Source organism: Dermochelys coriacea, chromosome 5 (assembly GCF_009764565.3).
Source record: "Dermochelys coriacea isolate rDerCor1 chromosome 5, rDerCor1.pri.v4, whole genome shotgun sequence".
Taxonomy (NCBI): Eukaryota; Metazoa; Chordata; order Testudines; family Dermochelyidae; genus Dermochelys; species Dermochelys coriacea.
In genome coordinates this window covers 96,015,912-96,043,857 of record NC_050072.1, presented here as the reverse complement: position 1 = coordinate 96,043,857, position 27,946 = coordinate 96,015,912, and the positions used below count along the sequence as shown (strand labels likewise).

The window sequence follows — 27,946 nt, the reverse complement described above, 5'->3', positions numbered from 1 at the left end:
TCTTTCATATACTTTATCCAGCAATTTGCCTGCAGCATCTGCTCTGTTGGGTGGACTGTATCCTGATCTTAATGACTGAAACATGTTAATCAAGTGTGGGTACTCAATCATATGGAAAGGAGAGTTTGTTGCATAAACAAACCGGGCAGTTTTTTCATCAATTACCTCTTTTTGTAATCTGCTGGTCCTTATCACAAATTTATCCATGGTTGTTTCTAGATGATAGATTTTTTTGTTTTGTTTTTGCTACAGGTGATATTCTGTGGCTATGTGACTGAAACACTATCATTGGCAGAAAGAAAAGGAGTACTTGTGGCACCTTAGAGACTAACAAATTTATTAGAGCATAAGCTTTCGTGAGCTACAGCTCACTTCATAGCTCACGAAAGCTTATGCTCTAATAAATTTGTTAGTCTCTAAGGTGCCACAAGTACTCCTTTTCTTTTTGCGAATACAGACTAACACGGCTGCTACTCTGAAACCTATCATTGGCAGATAACTCTGAAGCTATGGGAAACGATGATGATTGTGAAGGTGGATAGTCTTCAGGATCCATGTATGTTGAGGATGGATTTTCCTAAACAAAATAAGTCAATGCAGTTATTTAATTATTACCATACTGCTCATTCAGTGTTATTCACTGACATTCAGTACTACTTTAAAGGTGAAATTGTAAAAAGAAGATCTGCCTATTTCAATTATTTATTTTTTTGTCACAACTGCATCTAAAATGATAGTACCATAGAGTAACAACTGTATTTTTCCTCCAACATGAGAATTCAAGAATAGTCCAGAAGGAAGACAGGCATTCTTTAAGAAAGAAGTATGAAATAAAAAAGTTTACCAACCTGAAGATCCTGTATGTTCAGACATGTTCCTTTCATCATCTTCAACGCAGCTTCCTCCTGAGAAGGAACACTTCTCATGATGTTGTTTCATTCTGGCAACCAGGCCTTGCATTTCTTTGTTTCTCTGTTTGCATTTTGCACACATGCCTGTCTTACCCACAGGTAGAGGAACTTCATTAAAATATTCCCAAACTGGGTCTCTCTTACAGCCTGCTGCCATTATAGGTTTTCCCTTCTAGTGAGAGAATGGTACAGTAGATCTCAAATCAATAAAGGCTAACTCAGAAAGACCTCAAGACTTCTGGAATATGCTGCTCAAACAGTTTCACTTTTGTTTCTACTGCCTGTCCCTCCCTTCTCACATTTATCTCCAGACTTCTCCTCCTTGTCCAGATCTATTCTGCCCCCAACAATCTTCTATTCATTGAGCTTTTTGAAACTTTGCACTTTTAGAGAGAGGTAAGGGATTGACTCAGTGTACACAAATTTTCAGAGGGACAGTGGGGTTGAGGTCTGTTATTTCTCACCTCTCTCTCTCTCTCTCTCTCTCTCTCTCTATTTAAAAACATTTTTGCTGTTAACAAGCATGTTACCTCTGGAGACATAAATCCACAGTTGGAGAACTGCAAAACTAAGCATCTCTGATGGCATCTTCTAGACTGAGCACTGAGTCCCATTGGGTAGGTGGAAAGATTAACCTAAATAATCTCTACAGAAGCCTGTGGAACCCCATAGATTGGGTCCCTAATCCATGAACTATTGGAACTCATTTACAAATCTTTTCTTAAACATTACATGAATATATTGTCTCATACTATAGAATTAGAATTTATAATCCCAATTCCATGGATGAGATATCTTTGAGCTATAATGAATCTTAATTAAAACTATCTTTAGATATGCTTTTTGAGGAAAAAGCCTTTGATCAAAAAAATCCAATATAAATAAAAAAAATCCAATTTTTATTTTTTTTTAATCCTTGATTTTTATCCACCCTGTTATGGTAGAGCCTGGAGACCCTAACCATGGATTAAGGCCCCATTATGCTAGGTGCTATACCAACACATAACATAAATACTTAGATCGTAAACTCTTCTCATTCTAAGATGAGAGACCCTGATACATAGAGGAAGCACAGGGTAACAGTGAGATGATTACTCCAGTTCTTTCAGAATAAGAAAACTCAATTTCTGGTGGTCTGCCTGCAGTCAGTGAAGCAGCTTCTCAGTGGTTGCAGCTGACGAGTTCTGGTTTTGATTATTTTCTATAGTTGGACTATCCCAGAGTAGTAGATTAGATTCTTGCCCAGCAAAGCACCTGAGCATGTGCTTAATTTGGAACATGTGAGCAGTCCTAGGAGCAAGGGTCTCCCTGTATGTATCTTATTGCTGGATCAGGATCTAAGTCAGCACCAGCTTAAGGCATTGAGCATTTGACAAGAAGCACCCAGCATGTGGGAACATGGAGCCTTGAAAGATTAGCTTTATAGTAGTTGGCACGTTGACTACGTCTGTGAAGGGATCAATGTAAGGGTTTTTCTTTCCTTCCATCTCATTCAGCTGAGTATAATACTTTAAACATAATGATACTGTCTTCATGTATGTGTGAATTTAGTGAATTGTTCAAATGTAAGCTTTATTCTGACTTTTTTAATATTGTGTGCCCGTATGTTAATATTGAAAGCATGTAACATTAAATCTACTGTTCAGTGGAATCAGTCTGTCTTTTATTTTTTTCTTTCTCCCTCAGTTTAGAGAGAAACTCAGCACATGAATAGAAATGATTGACTCGGTCAAAATAAGGAGACAGAGCACCTTGGATTTTTACTCTCACTATGAATTTCTCTGTGCCGTTCAAGGCTCTGTCCCACTAAAAACTGTGAAAGCTAATATGAATCAGGGCATTCTTGAGCTAAATGCAGATCGCCTCAAGGCTCCTGACTGGGCACCACTTCTGAATGCTATCAGGCATAATAAGACTTTGACTTCTGTTGTAATAAGAAGCTTTCATCAACAAGGTCTTGGAGAATCAGGTTTGTAATGACCACTTGAGATTATAATTATATCTGTTTAGATGGGAATTCATTACAGGAAAGCTGGGAGGTGGGTTTTTTTTTAAATGGTTTATTATCATGTCCTCTTTTAGTTAAAACACAATAACTCAACTTTCAGCACAAGATTGGTCTATCACAGCATAGGATTGTGTGGTGTGAATAACATTAGCTGGAGACACTTAGAGGAGCTCTCTCCTTTCCTTTTAATGGTCCACTATGAGATGGTGGTGATAAATCCTAGAGGTACAAAAACGAAGTTTCAGGCATTACTTCTTGGGGATAGGAAAAACGTTCCCTATGGCCAGTTTATTTGTCTGTTTAGATTCCCGCCCCCACCCTTCTGGGTTTTGGCTTCTGTGGAAGATAGGATACTGGATTAAATGAACGACAGTTCTGATCCAATATAGCATCAGTGTGTGTATGGGGGGGAAAAAGGAATAATTCTTCAGCTATCATAAAACAAAGAAATAGGGAAAAATTCTGGCCCCACTTATCTCAATGGCAAAAATCCCACTGATTTAGTGGGACCTGGATTTTACCAGCGATTCACTTTTGTTGTTTATTAGGGGCTGAAAGATATAAAACCTACTTTAGAAGACGAATTCCAGCAATTAGATCAAAAGACATGACTACTCAATTATGTAAAGCCATCAGAGGTTGTCTGAATGCTTCAAGTGCTCTAAAAAATTTGGAACTTGAGGGATTGCTTCTAAGAGAGCGAGATCTAATATTTTTAACAAAGGTAAGATTTTGAAATACACAAAAAAACCCAATGTATACACTTAGTAATAAAGATGTTGGGTGATATTCTATTTTGCACTTCTTGAAGGTTTACCACAGATGTAGGTGGAGCTATGGTAGATTTAAGCTTCTTTTTGTCCTTGATTATTCTCAGGGTTGGAGAGGCCCCTAGTGTAACTTAGACAGATCTAGGGACCTCTCAAAGTTTCTGCAGCCTCTTCAGGTTGTCTGGCATGTTGCAGCCTCCCCTCCCCCCCCACATGCCCTCCCAGCACTACCCTGGCCTGCCCCGTTCACTGGGGCTTAAGAGGGAGTGCTTAGAAGGCAGATTTACAGCTATCTTCCACAGTTTCTGCACTAGGAGACTCCTCCCTCAGACACAAATAAGGCTTTTAGGGCCCCTTTGCACCATTCTGGCTCCTTTTACATGCATAAAGGAGTCATAGTGGGAGTGAGGACCACTACTTTTTCTTCAGATATGTGCTATTAAAATGCTTGAACAATAATTTTAAAAAATGTTTTCAGTGATTTTTATTTTGAAGGGGTTGGCCAAGACGTCATCTTTGGAGAGCTTGTCATTAGCACATTGTCCAATTGGAGATGGAGGATTGGAAAGTAAGTTTTGAAATTTAAAAGAAATAGCCTAAGGTGATCTGTGTCTTTTGTGGTGTTGCTTTTAAAATACCTTTTTAAAAAAAAATCTCATTGTTCCATCCCTATTTTAATCTATATTGATTATAACAGAAAACAATCATGTTCACTTTGAACATTGTGAAATTTTGCATGTAAAGTGCAAGACTTGTCATTGCTGTGACTATCTGTCTTTTTCTTTTTTTGGTGTTTGGTTCCGAGTATTCTTCACATTGAAATAAAGTAGTACCCTACTGGTATGCTGTAAGCAAATAAACTCTTAGGTTGAAAAGGTCCTTTTGTAAATCTTTACAAGTCATGAAATACATTGGCTAACACTAATATCAAGTGAAATGTCTAAACTGCTTTAACATGAAATATAAAGCACGTCTGAAATATACCTATTTTAACGATATTTCATGTTTTTATGCAAAAAGTTATGGAACAGTTAATATTTTTATTTAAAATAAATAATATACTTTGTTCTTCTACAGTAGTTCTTCATTCAAGGATCTAGGTTCTTTCCAAATGCTAATTATGCCTTTATAACACCACTGTAAGGAACATGGTAAGTATTATTCATTTTAATGATCTGACTGTATTTTTTGTATCTTTTTAACTTCAGCAATCTGTCAAAGTATGAGGAACTCAGCCAACATCAAATCTATAAATTTTACAGGATGTAGTTTGACCTGGCGGGGAGCAGAACACTTGGCCAATGTCTTAAAGGTAACCTACCTTTTGTAAAGGCAAATATTTAAATGGATTCATGTAATGTATATATGTTGTGATTCATAGCTGAGTCTAGTATGTGAACACAATTTATTTACATATTTTAATATTAATAACGTTCTGATACTATAAGAAAAGCCCTAGTGTAATTCACTGCTAGTATCACATTGGGTTCCCAATATTTCTCTTAAGATGATATCTCTTCAGCGAGAGAATTGCTGCTAGCAAGATATGCATATATGGCTATTTTTGATTACATCCCTGAAAATAATAGAGGGTTATATGATGAGAAATAGTTCATGCCATATGAATGTTTAATGTGCTGAGCTATGTTATTGGAGTCTTAATGTAATCATAGTTCTACATATCCCAGTTTGATTAGGTGACTTGAGACCCAATTAAACAGAGTACTTAAGCATGTGCATAACTTCAAACAGTGAAGTCAATAGGACTATTCGCATGTTTAAAGTTACATATGTGCTTTTATACTGCCCAGAATTAGGGCCTATGAGAGCACAAATAGTCATTCTAATTTTAATTGTTTGCACTACATTTTAGCTGCTGTCTTCTTTTTGTTGATAAAGAAACAAGCTAAGCTTATGCACATCAGTAGTTCAAGGAAAACTATTGTACTTTTGGCAATGCAACCTCCTCTTCTATCCCAAGAAATGAGGGCCTGATCCAATGCCCATGGAAGAAAATGAAAGTCTTTCTACTTAGTTCAGTGGGCTTGGATCCGGACTGTAGGTCTTATGGGCTGTATTTGATCATTTAGAAACTGTTAAACCATGAAAGGAAAAACAGATATGCTTAAATTAGAGCTGCATAATTAAAAATATTGTCTAGATAGCTTTCTAATTGAAATTTAGGCCCAAATCTAAGACCGCCTGGCTCCCAGACTGTCTGATTGTATATACTGAGGCTTTTGTTAAAGACGCTCTACCTTCTTTAGTGAATGAATCCCTAGTTTCTGTCAAGCTTTAAGCCTGGCAAAGATGCCCAAGAATGTGCTAGCTATTGCTCAATACCGTTAATGAACTCTGGCATTACTTGTCTAAAATTCTATCTGGATGACTAGAAAAAATAATGAGGAATGTAACGCTGCTTACATAGGATTTTTACAAAAGAGACGTGGGTCAGACAACACTCATCAGCTTCTCTGTGCTGTCCTACTATTAAAACCCTTCAGAACTGTTCTGTCACACGTAGAAAAAGTCTTTGTTCCTCACCCTACAAAAATTTGGATTTGGTCCATCTTTCATTTCCTGGATTAGACTTTCATACTCTAGTCCTAGCTCCTGTGTTGTAACCAATTATATCCTCTCCCCTCCTTGGTACAAGACAGGGATGTCCCCTCTCCTCCCTCCTGTTTGATTTGGCTTTGGAGTCAAATACAAGTTAGAGTGTCTAGGGTTCCGAAGAGATGAAAATATGCCAACATGCTGATTATATATTTTTATTCACTACCAACCCTCTTCAGACCATCCCCAATATTACAAACTGCTGAATTGTTCAGGAAAATTTCAGGTAGAAAATAAATTGGCAAAGGTTGATGAGTCTCAGTATCTCTCAGGGGTGCTCAACTTTCCCTCTCAGATTATAGTTTTCATTGGCAGCAGGCGGAAATCAGGTAGTTAAGAGTCCTCTTTTCCAGAGACCTAAGAAAAATAGTAAAAATTTAATTTCAATTCTTTTATCACACAGATGGTTTTTGATTTACATAGATGTCAGGCCCTTCCTCCTATTCAGGCAGAGTTAAAATATTAAAAATGAATGTTCTCCTGTGACTTCTACTTGTTCTTAGCTCCTTGCTCTGTTTCTTTTCAAAATTAATAACACTTTTAAGAACTCCTTGTGGAGTATGGGCAACAAGCCCAGATTATTCTTTGAAAAAATACAACTGCCTTTGGTCTACTCAACTATGTATTCTGAATCATGAGTAAGGCAACACAGTGGTGTGTCCCTCTCCCCGACACCCAGGCTGTCATACACTTTAAGGCCAGAAGGGACCATCGTGATCATCTAGTCTGACCTCCTGCACATTGCTGGCCACAGAATCTCACCCACCCAATTCCTGTAATAAGTCCATAACCTCTGGCTGAGTTACTGAAATCATCAAATTTTTATGTAAAGACTTCATGTTATAGAGAATCCATTTACTCTAGTTCAAACCAGCAAGTGACCCGGGTCCCCAGGCTGCAGAGGAAAATGAAAAACCCTAAGGATCTCTGCCTATCTGATATGGGGGAAAAAATCCTTCCCCCAACTCCAAATATGGTGATTAGTTAGTCCCTGAGCATGTGGGTGAGACCCACCAGCCAGACACCTGGGAAAGAGTTCTCTGTAATAACTCAGAACCCTCCCCATCTGGTGATCCATCTCTGACTGTTGGAGATATTTGTTAATAGCAATTACAGCGGGCCATCTGACTCTGTAGGCAACCTCATCATACCATCTGCTCCATAAATTTATTAAGCTCAGTCTTAAAGCCAGTTAGGATTTTGTCCCCATTATTCTCCCTGGAACTTTACTCTTTTGGTGGTTAGAAACCTTTGTCTAATTTTAAGCCTAAACTTGTTGATGGCCTGTTTATATCCACTTATTCTTGTGCCAGTATTGGCCCTTAACTTAAATAACTTCTCTCCCTCCCTGGTGTTTGCTCTCCATAAATAGATCAGAGGGATAATCATATCTTCCCTTAGCCTTCGTTTGGTTAGGCCAGGAGTTCTCAAACTGGGGGTCGGGACCCCTCAGGGGATCGCAAGGTTATTACATGGGGGAGATCACGAGCTGTCAGCCTCCACCCCAAACCCTGCTTTACCGCCAGCATTTATAATGGTGTTAAATATATTTAAAAGTGTTCTTAATTTATAAGGGGGGGTCACACTCGGAGGCTTGCTATGTGAAAGGGGTCACCAGTAGAAAAGTTAGAGAACCACTGAGTTAGGCTAAACAAGCCAAGCTCCTCCTCCTTCATTCCTCTGATCCTCCTAGTAGCCTTTCTCTGGATCAGTTTGAATTTATTTTTCTTAAACACAAAGGAGACCAGAATAACGCACTATTCTAGATGAGGTCTCACCCGTGCCTTGTATAGTAGTAATACACTTCCCTAACTTCACTGGAAATACCTCACTTGATACATTCTAGGATTGCATTTGCCTCTTTCATGGCCACATTGCCTTGGCAGCTTGTAGTCATCCTATAATTGACCAGTACACCCAGCTTTTTCTCCTCCTCTGTCACTTCCAATTGATAAGTCTTTGTTATTAGTCCCTAAGTGTGTAATTTTGCACTTAGCATAGATGCTCCCGGGTTACGCAAGACCCAACTTACACAAATCCGCACTTACAGAAAAAGTTCTGTAAGCTAGAAATAGGAGGCTGTAGGGTGGGTTTTGGCGTAATAGTCTGGTATACGTTCCCGACTTATGCAAAATTCGAGTTACGCAAGGCGTTCCGGAACAGAATGATTGCGTAAGTCGGGCAGCGTCTGTACTATTAGTTTTCATCCCATTTCTATTACTCCTGTTTTCAAAGTCGTTCATATCTTCTTGTGTGATACTCCAGTCCTCCTCCATACCAGCAATAACTCCCAACTGTGTGTTTATATGCATATTTTATTAGCACCCCCCACTTTTTGTGCCAAGGTCATAAATGAAAATATTAAATAAGAGTGGTCCCATGAATGATCCCTGAGGAATTCCACTAGTAATTACCTGCCTTCCTGACAGTTCATCTTTCAGCATGACCCTCTTTAGTCTTCCCTTTAATCAGTTCCTTATCCACCTTTCAATTCTCATATTCATTCCCATCTTCTCCAGCCCCAGTTGTACATGTAAGAGGGAATTGTCATCCCACTACCACCAGAATCAGTCCTAAACTTAGACTTCTACCCTTTCTTTAGGGAGAAATTTGTCACAGTTTTGCTGCTCGGAAAGCCTGGAGTCTGGTTGCTTTTAAGTTTAAATATCATCCTTTATTACACTGTCTTTAATTTGGGATAACTTGAAAAATGTAACTGCCCACAGACCTATTCTTTGGCCTGATAGGATTAAAAAGAAATTTTGAGCATAAACCACATAATTGAAAATGATTCCTTCATGCCTCGCCTATGCAATCTGTCTTGGAAACTGAAATCCTTTGAAAAAACTTTGATTGGGTAGAGCTCGGATCGTAGCCAAATGTCTAATTCTACAATGGTAGAAGTTCCAAAGGTGCCCAGCTACCAAAGATTGGTACTCTGACTTGGTTAGCCTGCCAGCCGTGCAATAAATAATGTTTAGCAATAGTAACAACCAAAATGAACGTATAGATATGTGGTCTGTATTTTTTGAAGTATTGGAATAATCAATTTAATTCTCAGTGGGTAACCTTGTCTGCAATGCCCTCCAAGACACTAGGTCCCACTCATCTTCTGAGACTATCCCTTCCATCTGTTGTATCCCCCCACTCCGCCGCCCTTTCCTCTCTCTGTTTTATCATTTTTCTCTTTATTCTTTTTTACTTACCTTTCAAGCTTTTCTTTGGTCCTCTCTTCACTTTCAATACCCTTTTTTCCTTCTTTTGTCTCTCTTTCTCCCCCCCCCTTCTGTTCTTTCCCCCTTTCTAAAGAAGTGATTCTGGAGAATAGTTTGATTTTACTTGTTTTACCTTTCTTATTGTATAATCTGATGATGTTTCTCTATTCCGAGTTAGATAGCTTTCTTTTCTTTCTCATCTCTGTTATATTTTATTAGCTGTGTTAAAATAAAAAATAAATAAATTGCCAATGATGAAGACTCCTCCACAAACCTTGGTATGTTTTTTCAAGGATTAATTACCCTTACAACTATGTGCCTTATTTCCAGTTTGGTTTGTCTAGCTTCAGTTTGCAGTTATTGCATCTTGTTCTGCCTTTGTTTGCGAGATTAAAGATCCTATTATCAAGCACCTGTATCCCATGTAGGTACGTATAGACTCTGATCAAGTCATCCCTTAATTTTCTCTTTGTTGAGCTAAATAATAGACTCAAGAAACTCAGTCATTCTGAAACATGTTTTCCAGTACTTTAATAATTCTTGTGGCTTTTTGAACCTTCTCTAATATATCATCTCCTTCTTAAATTGTGGACACCAGAATTGGATGCAGTATTCCAGCAGTAGTCAGACCAGTCCCAAATACAGAAGTAATATAATTTCTTTATTCCTACTTGAGATCTACCTGTTTATGCATCCAAGGATCATATTAGCCCTTTGGCCACAGCATTGAACTGGAAGCTTGTGTTCATTTGATATCCACTGTGACCTTCAAGTCTCTGAGTTATTGCTTCCCAGGAAGAACTCTTTATAAAATTTATAAAAAAAATAAGAAGTCTTTATTCATAAAGATAGTTGTGGGGCTGGTATCCTTTTACTGATGGAAAAACATCAGCACTTATCTTTAAAAGTTCTAGAATGCCAGTTCTAAGGCTTAATTGTTGTTTTCCTGTACTATAAATTTTGGTTTAAAAACAATAGTAGGACATGAAGAATGACGCTGTTCCCTGTCTACCCAGCAATGCTGAGTGGTATATGGTGGGTATGTTTGGGAAATCTGTGTCTCTAGGAGAAGGAGAAGAGGCTATAAACTTGCTAGATGGCTTATTGCTTTCTTGCTTTTGTGATTTTTGCATTAGGTCTTTCGTATACATATAACATACCTTTCTCAAAGAGCAGTTACCAGTGATTTTCAGTCAAAGTATGAGGACATACCTCATACAAATGGGGTCCTGCAGGGATCTGGCCAGTGTTTTTGTTTGTAATGTATTTTCATTAATGACTTGGATGATGGAGTGGAGAGTAATTCTTATAAAATTAAAATTTTATTAAAATTCAAGTATTAAAGTATTCAGTATTCAAAATGATCTCGATAAATTGGAGAATTGGTGTAAAATCAGCAAGATGAAATTCAGACTGATGTAAGGTACTGCACTTAGGAAGACAAAATCAAATGCACAAATATAAAATGGGGAAAAACTAGGCAGTTGTAATGCAGAAAAAAAGATCGGGGTTATAGTGGATTACAAGTTGGATATTAGTCAACAATATGATTCTGTTGCAAAAAAAAAATGCAAGTGTCATTCAGGAATATTTAAACAGGAATCAGAGTAGCAGCTGTGTTAGTCTGTACCGGAAAAAGAAAAGGAGTACTTTGTTAGTCTCTAAGGTGCCACAAGTACTCCATTTATTTAAACAGGAATGTCATCCACAAGAATGACATTTGGCACTGGTGACACCTCACCTGAAGAACTGCATCCAGTTTTGGGCATTACGCTTTAAGAAGGATGTGGACCAATTGAAGAAAGTCCAGAGGAGATCAAGAAACATAAGAGGTTTAGAAAAAATGACCTATGAGAAAAGATTTAAATAATTGGCCATGTTTAGTATTGAGAAGGTAAGACTGAGAGGGGACCAGGTAATGGTCTTCAAATATGTGAAAGGTGGTTATAAAGAGGACGATGATCAGTTGTTTTCCATGTTCAGTGAGGGTTGAACAAGAAGTAATCAGTCTCATTTTCTGCAAGGGAGATTTAGGTTGGATATTAGGAATACCTTTCTAACTATAAGGAATGTTAAGCTCTGGAACTGGTTACCTTGGGGCTGTGGAATCCCTGTCATTGATGGCTTTTATGGACCGGTTAGACAAACATCTCTCAGGGATGGTCTAGGTAGTCAATCTTTCTCCTGGGGAGTGTGAGGTAGATGACCTTTTGAGGTCCCTTCCAGCCCTATATTTCTTGGATTAATGAGCAAATCAAGTTTGCAATTCAAGACTTACAGTGAACATTTCATGCACAACTAGCTCAATGATTAAAATTATTTAAATATTTTTTCAATAATAGAAGAGAATATGGTAGAACTAACAGACCTAAAGTATTGGTCTTTGTGAAAATAATAAGAAACAAAACATTTTAATGAGTGTCTGTTAGTTAAGACACAAATGTCAAAGAGGCTATCGTATACCTCTGCTTGACAAAAAGCAGGCAGGGAGATTCTGAAGGAATTCTCTGAACCTGGTTTATATTTTACTTCATGAAATTATCAGTAATAAGCATGTGATTTAATAAGTATATCATAGGCATAATGTGTAAGAGCATGATTGTGTGTATTTATTTCTTAAATTCACTAACATTGTAGTTGGGTTTTATTTCATTTCAATAATAGTAATTGTAAATTAATCATTATTTTAATTAATCTTCTTTGCATCAGTGTTGATGGCTTCACCTCACCATTAATGTTAACTTGTTCTGTTTTCAAAGCATCAGGCAATGAAAAGACATGGTGAAGCTTGGGCTGAAAGCCTACGCTACAGGAGACCTGATCTTGACTGCATGACAGCTTTGAGGCGTATCACTCTCAACTGCAATACACTTGTTGGTGATCGAGGGGCTAGAGCCTTTGCAGAATGTCTTGGAGAAGACCTGTGGCTGAAAGGTATGGTAAAAAAATTCTTTGCTTCTAAGCAGGGTGACCCTATTTCCCAAAGGTAAAATCGGAAGACCGGGAGGGGTTTGGGTGAGCGTCGCTGCTCACCCAAGCCCCGCTATGTGGGGCTGGTGTTGCTGATCTCTTCTCCTTCCTCCCTTCCTACTCCCCCTGCACCCCAAACGTTCCTCCGTGTCCCATTTTTTGGGAAAACTGGGCATTTGTCCCATTTGCTTTTGACAACTGATGATCAGGTGGCAAGAGCAAATTGGACAAATTTGCAGTTATACCAAAATAATCGAGACCCTTGGGACAGGGCTTAAAAAGTGGACTTTCCCAACCAAAACGAAATGCACCTTGGCACATTAGAAATTGTCTTAACAGTAGTTGATTCGCATCTGTAATAAATGTATAGGTAATATTTTCTAAGTTTCAGTATTTACAAGCTAGGGATAACACAAAATATAAATCTAGTAGCTAATATGTGGAGAGGTTTTATAGAAGAAGAAGAAATAATGTTTTCATGGTGATTAGACACAACTTGATATTTAATTTTTAATTTTGGTAACTAATTTTATGAAACTCCTGAACAAATTTTGGTGGCAGTCTAATAAGGGTCTTCATCTACTGTACATAAACCCTAAGGTGGCTATAGAATTCCAGATGTCTTGGCTTTCTTACAGCTCTGTAATCTGGATAATTTATTGGTTGTAGAACTTATTTTACCTTTCAGTATGTTTGACTGTGGACCACATCTAGGAAAATACTGTGGCTGTCCAACATGAAATATTGCAAGATATGGCAAAGCTACAGCAAGTTTAAAAGTATTGGATAATACAATTATCTGCATAGTGATGTGTCTCCCCTTCCGCCCTCCATGAAATACGAAGCCAGTATTTAAAACCTAAGTTATTGAATTTATTTATTTTCTCCCAGCTGCTGTTGATTGGTGTTGAGCACCATTACATTTAATATTGCCTTGCATATTAGACCTTGCTTCACTGCTGTTCAAGTTAGCAATTTTCAAAACCAATCATAAAGATAACTGACTGTATGCGATGATGCGGTAGGGATTTTTAAATTAATGTAAATGTTCAGAAATATTGTACAACTGCTATCATTTAGTGCAAGAGACCATTCTAGTCAAGAGTATTCTGGATTTAAACATAAACCTTTAAATTCTGCTAATATTTCAGTATTTTAAAAACTTTTTAAAGAACAATCCTCTTTCATGTCACAAATATTTATTTTCTTTCATGATTGTCCAGCAGCCTAAGTTTTCTCTAAGCTGCGCAGCAGCCTATTAAGTGCCACACAGGTGCTCAGGGCAGCGGCTGGGAGAGATGCCTCTCCCCCAGTCACGGACTTGCTGCAGCCGGGGGAGACGCACCCCTTCCCTAGCCTCCACCCTGCCTGGTCTGGACCTGCCGCGGCTGTGGGAGAGGTGGCTATCCCATGGCACCAGCCTCGGAACTGCCACAGTGGGGAGAGGCTCCCTTCCCGCCCATCCCAGGTGCTGCTGTGCTGGGAGTCCTCTCTCCCTGTCGCTGCCCCGGGGCAGCCTGCAGCCCAAACACCTCATCCCTGGCCCCACCCCAGAGCCCGCCCGAAGCCCCCCACCACATGAATTTTGTTATGTGCACCAATATGGAGGTGATGTGTCATACCTCACCTCTATACTGGTGCACATAACAAAATTCATTCCACACATGAGTGGGAAAAATTAGAGGGAACATTGCCAGCAGCTGTATCTTGAAACTTTGATATCTGATAATGACTTAAATGTTAATCTCCATCCTGCATTTAAAATATTACCTTAGCTCTCCCTTGGGTAGAGTTCAGAATACTATTTATTTATGTATTTATTTTGGTTACTCGCAAAACTCTTAGGTACATGCATGTGGATGTTTTCATTATGGATAGATTAGTTATTTGAATTTTTGGTTTTATGCAACTGAGTAATGTTTAACCTTTTTAAACATTTCAGCACTTGACATGCAGCAGTGTGGAATTTCCAATGATGGTGCAAAATCATTGTTAGATGCTTTTCAAACTAATACAACTCTAGTGATATTGGATGTAAGAAAAAATCCATTAATTGGTATGTACTTTTATCTGTCCTTCCATTCCGATTAAAAACAAAGATATTTCATTTATACCTTTTAAAAAAATGTAGCATTTTCAGAAAAATGTAAACCAGATTTTACTGAATATTTGCCAAGTACATTTTAAATAAAGGGAGATGTTGACTTGTTTTATCTCTCTCTATTTGTGCGAATATTAGGGCTGTCAATTAATCGCAGTTAAGTCATGTGATTAACTCAAAAAAGTTAAAACTGTGGTTAATCACAGTTTTAATTGCCCTATTAAACAATAGAATAACAATTGGAATTTAATATTTTGGATGTTTTTTCTACATTTTCATATATATTTTATTCTGTGTTTGTAATTGAAATCAAAGTGTATATTTTTTATTACAAATATTTGCACTGTAAAAATGATAAACAAAAGAAATATTGAACTACAATACTTGTATTAGGTGAATTGAAAAATACTATTTCTTTTGCATGGAGTGAAAATTGCAGATGCAGGCATAAGTATACTGACACATGAAGAAAAGGTAGAGTGTCAGTATATTTACGCCTGCATGTAATTGGACGCAAACTGCCCGGCGGCGCCTCCTGCTGGTTGTCTTAGGAAATTAGCGTTCCAGCCTCTAGAGCGCCCTCTTCAGGCCGGTGTCTCGCCTTGCTTCTGGCTTCCGTGTCCCTCCCAGGATCCCGGTGCCCCTTTTACTGGGTGCTGCCCCCTGGCAGTACCCCACAGTTCTGGGTCTTCCCCTCCCAGGGGAAACGCCCACCCACTATCCCTACCTCGCCTCATTCGTAGGCTCCTGCTAGTCACCAGCTAACCGCCACGCCCTGGTTCAGACTGCAGTATCACTCATCACAGGCAAGGTTGGATTTGGACCTGTTGCCTCTGTCTAACCTTGGGCTGTCCCCTGCAACCCCAGTACCTGTTGGACCTAATGCTAGGCCGCAGCCTGGAGCTTTCCTAGCTGGAGCTCCCCAGCGCCTCAGGCCCTTCCCCAGCCCTGCTCCAATCTAGGTACTCTGCTTAGGTCCCTGCAGCCAGGTCCCTCCCTCTCAGAAGCTAGAGAGAGAATGCTCTTCTGCTCCTGGCTTCCCTGGCTTTTATAAGGCCCACAGGGTCTGTTTGGGACGTGGCCCACAGCTGCGGCTGCTCTGCCAATCAGCCCAGCTCTTCCCCTGCCCCAGCCCTCTCCCAGGGCTATCTTAAATCCTTCTGGGCCTGAGTGTGTGTCCACCCTGCTACACTGCATCTGTAATTTTCACTCCATGCATCAGAAGAAGTGGGGTTTTTTACTCACAAAAGCTTATGCCCAAATAAATCTGTTAGTTTTTGAGATGCCACCGGACTCCTCGTTATTTTTTTGGATACAGACTAACATGGCTACCCCTCTGATACTATTTCTTTTGGTTTCAGAGTAGCAGCCGTGTTAGTCTGTATTCGCAAAAAGAAAAGGAGTACTTGTGGCACCTTAGAGACGAACAAATTTATTAGAGCATAAGCGTGAGCTGTAGCTCACGAAAGCTTATGCTCTAATAAATTTGTTCGTCTCTAAGGTGCCACAAGTATTCCTTTTCTTATTTCTTTTGGTTTTCTTACAGCGCAAATACTTGTAATCAAAAATAAATATAAAGTGAGCACTGTACACTTTGTATTCTGTGTTGTAATTTAAATCAGTATGTTTGAAAATGTAGAAAACATTCAAAAATGTTTAAATAAATCGTATTCTATTATTGTTTAACAGCGCAATTAATCGAGATGAATTTTTGAATATTTTATCAAAAATAATATTGAAATTAATTAAATGAGTTTATTTTTGTTTCACTCTAGATCACACTTTGATGAAAAAACTTATTGAAAGAGTTCTCATGAATGGAAACAGTGCCAGCTCAGAGGTACATTTCAGGTGTTCTGGAATGACTTTTGTTTATCTGTATTTGAATTTAAAACAAACCATGATATGACACCATGTGATTCTGTACAGTTTAGTATAACTGTTTTTATTTAGTATTAAATAAAAACAATGATCAGGTTGCAGTTAAAAATCACCAAAGTTTAGAAAATGCAAAAGTTAAAGCACCAGCGGCAGCATTAACTATGCCACTTTGAACGTCCTGTATGTTGTAAAATACACAAAATATAAACTAATAAAACAGGAATTGGTTATTTAACAAAAAAAATAGAAATAGAAAACCGTGCACATGTACAACATAATCAAGTTAAAAATGCTGTTGGAAGTTCTGTCTTCTGTAAATTCTGATGTTTAGTGGTCTTTAATTGGTCAACCTTAATGTCTCAGTAAAGCTGTTCTTTGTTTGTGTTCCTAATTCCCTAGGTTAGGAAAAGAACACCTAATCTAAAATATATGATGATTTTTTTTTTAAATCAGTGAATTAAATTCTTCTTCGAGTGATTGCACATGTCCATCGTGCGCTCTGTGTACACTTATTGAAGATCTTTTTACCTCACTGGTACCCTTTGGAACAGCCCTTCGCTTTGATGGCCACACCATCTTGTACTGTGATAAACCAGGTCAAAGTCATTATGAGACCCCATCCCAGCTTCATGCCTAAGGTGTTCTCAGATTGGTACCTAGCACAATGTATTTCTCTCCCTGTGTTCTTCTCCATACCCCATTCCCACCTATGGGAATCTTGTCTCCCAACCCCAAGTGTGAATAGGGTGTTCTGCTCTTACTTGGAAAATACCAAGCCTTTTATAAAATCCCCAATAGGTTATTTGTAGCATTTGGGGAGATGTGAGGGACCTGTTTACTAGAGGCTCTCGCTGGATTAGGAGATGTATGAAACATTATTACATCTCACGTGGGAAACCAGTACACTCTACTATAAAATACATACTCCATGAGAGCCAATGTAGCATAATTGCATTAGGCAAGTTCCCTTAATGAAGATAAGCACAGCAGCATTGTGCTTATCTTGGATTTAATTTATAATTGGATTTAACATTGTGCTCCAATGCTTAGTTTAGGAGACATGTGCTACAATCCCTATTTAACTAAACTCCTAGCTCACTGTCCTGCTGGTGGATTTCACTATTTTTAGTCTCCCACAAGTGAGAAGACTCGCAAGACCTTGAAGAAGAAAGGGAGATTATTTACCAGTGACTGTTGTTCTTCAAGAGTTATGTCTGTATATTTGCTCTCTCTGCTTACCTTCTCTTTTGTCTCGTAGTTCTATATAACCTCAGGTCTCTGTGGTTAGGGAGAAAGAACTGAGACAGTTGGGGATTGCACACCCTTATATGAAGCACCTCCCAAAGGACACAGCTTTTCAAAGCAGTTCCACATCTCAATACTAGAGATAATATATCCCACAAATGTGAATACAAGTGTGAAAATGCAGACGTGACTTTCGAAGAACAACCGTAAATGGCAAGTAGCCCCTCTTTCCAACTGTCAGACCTGCAAATTCAACCTGGACTCTGAACGTCCAACTATGTTCACTCTTGCTTATATTTTGTCGTTAGTTTATTAAGCTTCACTTGCAGAGTCTTTTTCTGTTGTCTTATGAGCCAGATTAGAATCCAGTTAACTTTCCTATAATTGTTGGCTCTGCTGTAAAAAGTAGTAAAAACTTATTTTTGTCCATAAAGTATTTTAATCTGACTCTGAATACAAGGAAGGCAGATCATCTGAGAAAGGCAAAGCTGCTTTTATATTAACATTCTTTTCTGATCATCACAACACTAATAGAGAGAATCATAAAATCCTACCAGAATGCTCTTAATAATTTCACGCATTGGGGGTGTAGGATTTTCTGATGTGACAAATGCTGTTGTACTGATGCCAAGCTTTTTGGAGCCAGTGTCTTCCAAGTGCCATTATATCTACAACATGGAGGTACATACTTCAAAAAGCAAACAAAACACTGGAATAAATACTTGGAATATAAAGCTAGAAAAATACTGGCCAGACCCAGTCCTTTTTGAGAATCATCTAGAGCAGCACGGTGTCACCTTGAAGGAAAACAGTAAATTCAAAGCACAGCTTTTCCTTTGATCTCAATACACTTCAATTTTAGTGTGAATTCTTGTGATAAGTGTGCCCTGTTGGCATGCCCTATACTGCAAGCACTGAAAAAACAAAAACAAAAAAACCCCTTGACGCTGTTTTAAAAAAAGCTGTATTTTATTTGTAATATAATATCTTACTAGAAAGTCTTTATTACTCTGGAGAACTTTGGCTTGAGCCAGACATTCCTACGAGTCAGCTCTGTAGGGGAGCATGGAAAGCAAGTGCCAGTTTTTCCTTTTTACAGGGCATGTTCAGTTCTTCTTACTATAAAAGGAGAACTATTGCACAGAGGAAGAAAAGTTGGATGGGGGTGCTTTAGAGGTGTTCTGGGAACATTTGCCTGCAGATAGTATGATGTTTATATCCAATTAAGTTGGACATTATTTTCTTATAATAAGTGATCACACCCTCTAAAAATCTTGAAGATTTTTAACTCATTCCTGATTATTGAAAACTCAGATTTGTTAACAAGGCTGCATAAGTGAAGTTTATTAAATAAACTATTCAATATAGAAAAGTAATCTTTAGCATATTAGCTATGAAACTCCAAAGCCAGTACCTCCGGAAATATCAGTTACTAAAATGAAGTTTAACATTTTGGGCGTTTTGTGTTTTTGTTTTTATTTAATGTTCTAGTACAAGTGGCTGACATCTCCTTCAAAGGATATTCTCAAACCCAAATCAAAAAAAAGAACTATTGTCCTAGGAAGTGGTCGGAAAGGAAAAGCTACTATTCGTATTGGTAATACTGCCTTCCCTTTCTCTTTGAAAGAAATCAAAAGTTATTTCTAAGCTTGTCAGGTCTTGCTTTCTACATGACCCCATCTGTCTAGAAAGAAGGCAGTAAAATTGGTCCCAAGAGGATGGCAAATACAAATTGTAATGACACAGTTTTCATTTATTTTATACAAACACTTCATCTCTGTATGATGATTTTACTATACATGTTGTTGATCTCAATAGTGAGAGAAAAATAAATAGAATTTTTTTGTGAAGACCTACAGAGGGTGGGAGGAAAATTAGATGTAGTGCTTTTTGGGTATGAAATAACCATTGAAACTACATTCTTAAACCAACAATTAGCCCTTAGCCATCCCACAGATTAAAAATACTAGCTGCTGATCTCTTGTTCTTATGTTGATCATCACTCTAGTCATTAATCGGGATACCTTTTATGTTGATGACATTAGACATAGCTAATAGTACTTTCCCTATTAGAACAGAGGTAGGAAAACCTCAGCTGTAGACAGGTTTCAGAGTAGCAGCCGTGTTAGACTGTATCCACAAAAAGGAAAGGAAGACTTGTGGCACCTTAGAGACTAACAAATTTATCTGAGCATAAGCTTTCGTGAGCTACAGCTCACTTCATTGAATACACACTGAATGCATCCGATGAAGTGAGCTGTAGCTCAAGAAAGCTTATGCTCAGATAAATTTGTTAGTCTCTAAGGTGCTACAAGTCCTCCTTTTCTTTTTTCTCAACTGTAGAGTTTCCCCTCTTTTAGTTTGGAAAAACTGAATTGAATAGTTTCAGCCCCTCTCGTCAAATTTCACTGCTTCCTTCCTGTTGGGGCATAAAAGAGACCAGACCGCATTAAGGGTTTGTCTAAACACAAAAGTTTTTGTATTGCTTTAAGTTTGCTGGTATAGTCAAAGTAGTACGCCCCTTAGTGTGAATGCAGTTATAACGGTATAAAGGTTTTTTTATCAGTATAATTTATTCCTCTTCCTTTACAGGAAGCACTGTTATACCATCTGAGGGGTTCTGTTGGTATAATTATTTCCGTAAAATTTGACACCCTAATCAAAATATTTCTATAGGTACAAAAACTGTGTCTAGACCAGGCCTTATTCTTTTCTTCCCCTTTTTCCTGGTACTTGGTAGAATTAGTAACATTCTTTGTGAGTTCTCAGTTCCATGTACACTGGATTAGTGCTTTCGGTGCTCCATTCCCTTTTCTGTTTGAGAGGTAGCAATATTTTCAATAGACTGTGTACTTAGGTTCATGCAGAATGAACTGAGAAGCGATCAAAGATACAAAAGCAAAAGATCCAGTAATTTGGGAGCAGCATAAGCAGTGACCCCACATGGCCAGGCAAGAACACTTTATGGAAAATCAGGTGAAAATTTGAAGATTAGGATTCAACAACTGAAATCCAATCTAAAATGAAGAAAAATAAACACTTAAAAAAAAAAAAACCCCCAAAAACCCTCAACCCTGCAAACGTGTTTTAGAATATCTAAAATTGGCCCAGTGTTTTGCGTTTCCTAAAATGCAAAAGTTCTCCAGATTTTCTCATTGCTACGTGAATCAGATTCCTACTTCTGCTGATCCGATTTCATTTCAAATAACACACAATCAGTAGAAAAGCAAAATAAGCACATCTGAATGATGTGTGCTGTATCAGCAAGACCCTTTCCTTTCCTCCTACAATGGCTTTGTTATACTCTTTGAACTGCTATGGCTCTTGGAGGCTTGGCAACAGATAGTTGTCTATTTTTTCATGTCTCAGGCTTTCCATAGCAGACTCTCCACTGCCAGCATAAGATAGGACGAATCTGGCTCTATGTGTGAATGGCAGTCCTGTTGCTTCTTTACTGAAAGTAAACCTGCTAATTTGAATAAATTAGTCAAAATGTTCTTATTTTGAATATACATCTCTTAAACATGGCTAATAAATGCAACACATGATAGTCTAAATATTTTTAAAAAGTTACTAAAATCATATTTAATTGCATTTCTTTGGCTGTTTCTCTTGTTTTAATCTTTGCTTCAGTGATTTGGAGACACAGAGGTAAGCATAATAAGTCAAACTGTGCAGAATCGGTAGATTTCAAAGGGTTTGAAATTGAGGGGTTGTGAGGATGTGGAGAAAAATTCCTGCTGCTGTTAATTTTTTTTTTTTTTAAACCCTCCTTAATCCTAGTTACTTGCTAAACTGTGACCAGGAATTTGAAATCCCATCAACATCAATCATGTCTTTTTATACTCCCACCAGATTAGCAGGATTATAGAATGTCCTCCAGAGAAATATAACTCAAAGTAAAATAATGTATTTCCATTTTCAGACATTTCACTAAGGTAAATGATATAAACTTCATGAGCACTTGAAATGTTGCCGGTTCTAACTGATGCAAGACCAAAGGTGGGGTGGGCACTTAGCTATACAGTCAGGAATGTGGTGCAGTCCATACTGTAAGCTAAATCAGTCTCTGGGTTAATGGATATAAGGATATATTCTCACTCTCTTGGTACTGAAGAATACCTGAACTATTTTCACTCAAGCATTCAAAAATGAAAAATTCATTCTTAGTCAGAAACTCGCCCTGAAAAATTTCAGCTGGAAAGGTGTATGTTTGAGTAAGTTATGAGCAGCTGAAAGAGGATCCTTAAAATGGAAATGTCAAAGCAACCTTAACTCTAGCTGTCTCTCCATGTTGTAACTGTAATGAACTCTCTCGTCTCTCCGTATTCCTGCTTTACAATACAGGATTAGCATCTAAAAAGTCCACACACCCTGGAAAGAGTCCATCTGATAAAGATAGTCATTCACCAAAACCATTACCACCAGGTGCATATGGCTTCCTACCTTGGCGTACTGCAGCGCGTGCAAAGAGGTGCAGGTGAAGTATCGAGAGCATGAGGAAGAAAATACAATATGCAGATTCTATTTTGGATTATGTTAGAATAACTGGATGTGGTTTACAAAGGTCATACTGTAAGCAGGGGTGGGGAACTTTTTTTTTTTTTTTTTTTTTTTTTTTTTTTTTTTTAAATATGGAGTTATAGTATCTCATAGAACTGGAAGGGACCTTGAAAGATCATCGAGTCCAGTCCCCTGCCTTCACAGCAGGACCAAGTATCATCCCTTATTTTTGCCCCAGATCCGTAAATGGACCCCATCAAGGACTGAGCTCACAACCCTGGGTTTAGCAGGCCAGTGCTCAAACCACTGAGCTAACCCTCCCCCCTAATTCAGTTGATCCATTCCTTTTGTTGAGTCATATCACCTAGCATTAGTGACAACACTTTTTAATGCTTGTTACTCCTTTTAGCTCTGCAGTGCTAATGCAACTGAGAGAGGCTGAGCAGGGTACTATTCCTTCTTGTACATCATCAAGATAATTGTTTACTAAATTCCAATCAATTTACGCAACCATACAAATAAACATATAATTTATCTTTGTGTCATGTTTCACCATCAGTCTGCTTTTGCCACACAGATTCACAAAACAGCCACTTTTTTTTAATACTTTCCTTCCTGGCTTATTTACCTGTCTGTCTTTTTTTATTTGCTGTGTTTTTCACCTAATGTGGAGTTAATTGAATTTCCCAATCTGCTCACTTTCTGCGACCTTTAAAAAGAAAAGGAGTACTTGTGGCACCTTTGAGCTGTAGCTGTAGCTTATGCTCAAATACATTTGTTAGTCTCTAAGGTGCCACAAGTACTCCTTTTCTTTTTGCGAATACAGACTAACATGGCTGCTACTCTGAAACCTTTAAAAAGAAAGAGTGGGAAATCTTCCACAATTGAGACAGCAGTAAAGGTGCAAGAAATTGATCACTGGATCTGGGTGATGGAGGATCTTTGTTGAACCTCATCATCCAGGCAGGGTAAGATATGCAGAAATTTGTAATCCACTCTACATTAGCGGAATTGAGCAGCTCCTCAGAATGGGAGACTATGTTGTTTGTGGTTAGAGGAATGATGGAGTCTGGGACTCAAACAGTGAAATGGGCCAAAGTTCTTGTCAGGTTAGAAGAGGCTAGCAGGAGGAGGTAATGGCCATGCATCGCTCCTAAGCCTTACAGGAGTTACCTGGCCCTCCTCCTCCCCCACCCCACCTTTGGTGACAAAACTGACTCCAGACAATAGCAGAATAAATATTAACTTTCACTATACTAGCATATTCATTTTGGTGTGTTAACTTAATCATAACTTGAAAATTTAATTGGATGCTCATGAATGATGCTGCATAATTCATGGGTAAATAGGACTAATCCCCTGAGATGGGATATTAGATGGATGGGATCTGAGTTACCCAGGAAAGAATTTTCTGTAGTATCTGGCTGGTGAATCTTGCCTATATGCTCAGGGTTTAGCTGATTGCCATATTTGGGGTCGGGAAGGAATTTTCCTCCAGGGCAGATTGGAGAGGCCCTGGAGGTTTTTCGCCTTCCTATGTAGCATGGGGCATGGTTGACTTGAGGGAGGCTTCTCTGCTCCTTGAAGTCTTTAAACCATGATTTAAGGACTTAGGTGAGGTTTTTCATAGGAGTGGGTGGGTGAGATTCTGTGGCCTGCGCTCTGCAGGAGGTCGGACTAGATGATCAGAATGGTCCCTTCTGACCTTAGTATGTATCTATCTATCTATCTATCTATCATTTAATGTGGCTTGGCTACAACAATCAGCATGAGGGATACCTTGCTGCCTAGTTTTTAGGCCTATTGTGCAACATACTACAAACAACTTTGGTTACACCTGAGCTAACCTAGTGAAGACAGTTGGTCTGCACAAGTGTTTCAGAGGGCACAGACCAGGCCACAGTGATCTATGCATTCATGACTTCTGTTGCATCTTGTGTCTAAGAGTGAAGCCACAAACACTGAAAAACTCCAACTGGTACAAACATAACAGCAATGGTTGCTGTAAACACATTAGTTTGGGACTCTGCTTTCTGCATTAGCTCCCCATTGAATATAGAATACAGTTCAGGGTTTCTCTCATGATAGTAAAATCCCTCAATGGGATTGGCCCTATCTACGTGTGATACCACCTCATTTCTGACCATTACCTCCCAAGGTATCTGTATTCCTCTAGCACAATGAAATTGTCAGTTGACATGGCTCCCATCACCATAATCTTTGAGTGCTTCCCAAATATTTAAAGAGATATTAATATTGTTGTTTCTTTTTCTTCTGAGTTTGTTGGTGAAATGATTTCACTGGTTTATAGTTGTTTGTTAGGTGGAGGCCTGTGAATGCAGGGGACAGAACTTTCACAGAAGCTGGATCTAGTTTGAGGCACTCCCTCCTGTGCGGAATAAGACGGAGCATAGACTTTACTGCTTTCAGAATTAAATACAAAACTTATTTCTTTGACTTGCTTTCCCTTGAGTTCTTTTGCACATCCACAAACATAGTCCGCCTTCAAAATATTATAATCAGGCTATTTCTGCTAGAGATTGGGAAGGAAGAAAGAGTAATTGTTGCTATTTCTGGGTGGGTGGGTTGGTTGTTTTTTTTTTTTAAGGTGCTCAGATACCAGGGCAATAGGAGGGCTTTATAAGGACTTAAAAATACTGAGAGCATAATTTTGAAGGCACTAGGAATGCACAGGTGTAACCGAAGGAAAAATCTGGTTTGTCACAGCCTTTCTTGCTGGTGGTGATGCACAAGAAGGAAAGGGTGCAGCTTACCATTATGAGCCTAGGTGCAGGTCTGACTTTTAGTTTACAAGTGAAAATAGCTCTTCTTTTTTTTTTTTTTTTTTTTTTTTAAGCAATAATTTTGATCTTGCAAGCATTGAGACATTGGAATTCACAATACCATTTTTACATAGTTCCTGCATGAGCAGGTTTGGCCAAGGAAACGTTCAGAAAAACTGTACATGTAGTTACAAATAATTTATAAAATTAGAGGCCAAGATATGCAGAACTGGATGCCTAAAGTTGTGTTCTTAAATCCGTATTTAATCATTTAAATGAGACCTGATTTTCAAAAGTGTCAAGCACCCAACATATCTTATAAACTCCAAAGGCAGCTGCAATGGTGCCACATTGGGCTGCTTATTTAGGTATCTAAATATGGACTTAGGAGCCTAACTTTAGGCACCTAGTTTTGAAAGCGTGACCTAAATCTTGATTAGAAAGTAGAGCACTTTGTTGTACAGAATTATATTTTAATGAGTTTGTTCAAAGAATCCTGTAAAGTATTTTTATAGCGTGTTTTAACTTTTATTTCTTTTGAATATCTTAGCAATGTGTATTTGTAGGATCAAGACCTTTAATCAAAATTATACCTTGAAATTACAGTGTTGACAAAATTACAATATTTTTCTCAAAAAACCCACCCTGATTTAAACATATCATTGTAGGGGATTCCCAGTGGATGGTACCCAGGAGTTACCACTGAAGTTCCAGGTATGATTATCAGATACATATCATTAGGTAGGCGCATGATGCGGTACTGTAGATACTATGCTGAACAAATAAAAAAAAATCCTTTGTACCCAGAGAGCTTCCAGTATAAAACCACAAGCTGACAAAACAGAAGTGAAGAGTGTTTTTTATGGCTTAAATACTTCCTGGAATCATGGAAACTGTATGTGAAAACACTTCATGGTCACACTTTTGGGAACATTTTGGAAGATTTTTTTTTTAAGCAGTACTTGAGGTTTTATTTTCTTCCTTTGTGTCAGGTTTTTTTTTTAATTGTTAAATAAGTGGTTTTAATACTATTTTCTGAGTTTGTTTTTTAAATTAAGCAAATCTACACTTGTGAGACTCCAACATAACTAAGAAAAAGATAATTAAGATGGCATGGCTTTGCATTTTTTATTATCAAGGATGTTTGTGGTTCGAAAACTCCATACTACAGCATATCTTATCCCCCCTCAAGCCTTTGTGAAGACTAATTCCATCCTGACTTAAACTGAAATAAATGAGAGGATTATATTGATTTCACTAAATCAGTACAGTGTTCTCATCCGATGAAGTGAGCTGTAGCTCACGAAAGCTTATGCTCAAATAAATTTGTTAGTCGCTAAGGTGCCACAAGTACTCCTTTTCTTTTTTGCGAATACAGATTAACACGGCTGCTACTCTGAAACCTGACTCATGTAGACAGGCCTCAGTTGTGTTTTATTGTTTTTTTTTTTAAATTTAGCTTAAAAAAATCAAAATATTTTGATTTCGGTTAATTGTTTTATAGAAGATACTGAGGGAAGAATACTAATGAAATCACTGGTACCAATCACCTGCTTTGAGGTTGACATCATTTCATCTGTAACTGAAAGCATGACCATCTTATTGATGGTAATTTAAAAAAATTGTCTGTAGGGGGCAGAGAGCCCTGACAGTTACAGCAAAATTTGCCATTCTCATATTTAGGTGTGATTTTAATGGAATAATGTCACTTTTGCTCTCAACTGGAATCTGAGCTGATCAGGAACCCAAGCAGCTTCCAGCATAACTTTAGCATTTCAGGGAGCTGCTCTAAGTTATGACCTTGCCTGGGGTACCTCTGAGCATCTTTGCAACCCAGAGCTGTGCAGAATTACTGAAGCACTGTACGCTATAACTCTGCCTCTCCTGTCTGCAGGCAGTCAGGCTCCCATCTGTCATACCAAAATTAGGAGATTTCTGGGTAAGACAGTGGTTAGGATTTATCTTATGTATTACCTGTGTAGGGGGAATTCTCCCTTGGTCTGCTAAGGGGCTTTTATGGCCCCTATGCACTGTTACAGCAGAATTCGGGGACTGAGGGGAGAATCCTTCCCCATGTTTTTATTTGTACTATTAGGTGTCTTACACACTACTGACACTGCAGTGTTTCAAAAAACAACTGTCAAACTGTTGTTTTTGATCTTCCTGAGGCCGTGAGGCTAAATGTGTTGTCACTCACAACCATTGCACTGTATGTTCTGTGGAGGTGTGCTTACATACAAACATGAAGAACCCTGGCATAATTGTAACAAAAATTTACCATCCAGGCACAACGTTTACCTCTGTGCCCATTGTTATTATAATGAAACAATTAATATTTTAATAGTTTCTGGTGCTTAAAAAATACTCTTCCTGGTTGACTAAAATGTTTCAAGTCAAGTATAAAGAGAGGCTACAAATAAAGTAAAAGCGTCTGACAGGTGATACGCTCTGCCCCATTTTGGCATAGAAATTTCTTTTCAAAGGATTTATCATTCTCTTTCCACATGCACACTTATTTCTAGATTGTGCGGAACTATTTAAAATGAACATGTTGCAACTAATTCAGAAGAAAGAACTTGGTGGATGACAGCTTCTAATCGGAAATGTTTAGTAATATTATATGACTTATTTCCTTGTTAAGCATTGTTTAATAATGCTCTATGTTCATATTATTTCATATAAGCAGACAGGCACTCCTGTGAAAGTGACAGTGGAAAGTGCTTCTACATCTGAAACTGAAGAGACAGAAGGGGCTTTAGAGGACATTATGCATGATTCTGATTTGACAAAATCCCCAGTTAAAACTAATGTAAGACGATACCAACAATTAAGGGTAAGAAGAAATAATTTAATTCTTCAGAATTTTCAAAAGATGAGTGCATAGAGCTTCTATTTTTCCAGAAAAATGGGGTTTTAGAATTAGGTTTAAATGGGTATATAATC

The 27,946-nt window shown here is 38.2% G+C and overlaps 1 protein-coding gene and 1 long non-coding RNA gene across 13 annotated transcripts in view; one reads left to right on the top strand and one right to left on the bottom strand.

The window, feature by feature from the left end:
- The window catches only part of CEP78 (centrosomal protein 78), a 51,653-nt gene that overhangs the window by 6,865 nt on the left and 16,842 nt on the right, over window positions 1-27,946 (top strand). For 6 of the 12 annotated variants that reach the window (XM_038403180.2, XM_043515319.1, XM_043515320.1 and 3 more), the window contains exons 2-12: window positions 2,598-2,880; window positions 3,468-3,643; window positions 4,185-4,257; window positions 4,898-5,001; window positions 12,280-12,454; window positions 14,433-14,546; window positions 16,367-16,431; window positions 19,209-19,314; window positions 22,065-22,197; window positions 25,672-25,717; window positions 27,690-27,836. In XM_038403180.2, coding sequence (XP_038259108.1) covers window positions 2,628-2,880; window positions 3,468-3,643; window positions 4,185-4,257; window positions 4,898-5,001; window positions 12,280-12,454; window positions 14,433-14,546; window positions 16,367-16,431; window positions 19,209-19,314; window positions 22,065-22,197; window positions 25,672-25,717; window positions 27,690-27,836 — 1,392 coding nt within the window. In that variant the 5' untranslated portion in view covers window positions 2,598-2,627. Of the gene's footprint in view, window positions 1-2,597; window positions 2,881-3,467; window positions 3,644-4,184; window positions 4,258-4,897; window positions 5,002-12,279; window positions 12,455-14,432; window positions 14,547-16,366; window positions 16,432-19,208; window positions 19,315-21,350; window positions 21,369-22,064; window positions 22,198-25,671; window positions 25,718-27,686; window positions 27,837-27,946 lie in introns of all 12 variants that reach the window. The other 6 variants (XM_038403176.2, XM_043515313.1, XM_043515314.1 and 3 more) reach the window with 3 other exon arrangements.
- On the bottom strand, window positions 165-544 carry LOC122460431. Its single transcript, XR_006281733.1, has 2 exons — window positions 483-544; window positions 165-282 (listed from the first exon to the last, which is right to left on the bottom strand). It is a non-coding gene; the product is annotated as an uncharacterized LOC122460431 (long non-coding RNA).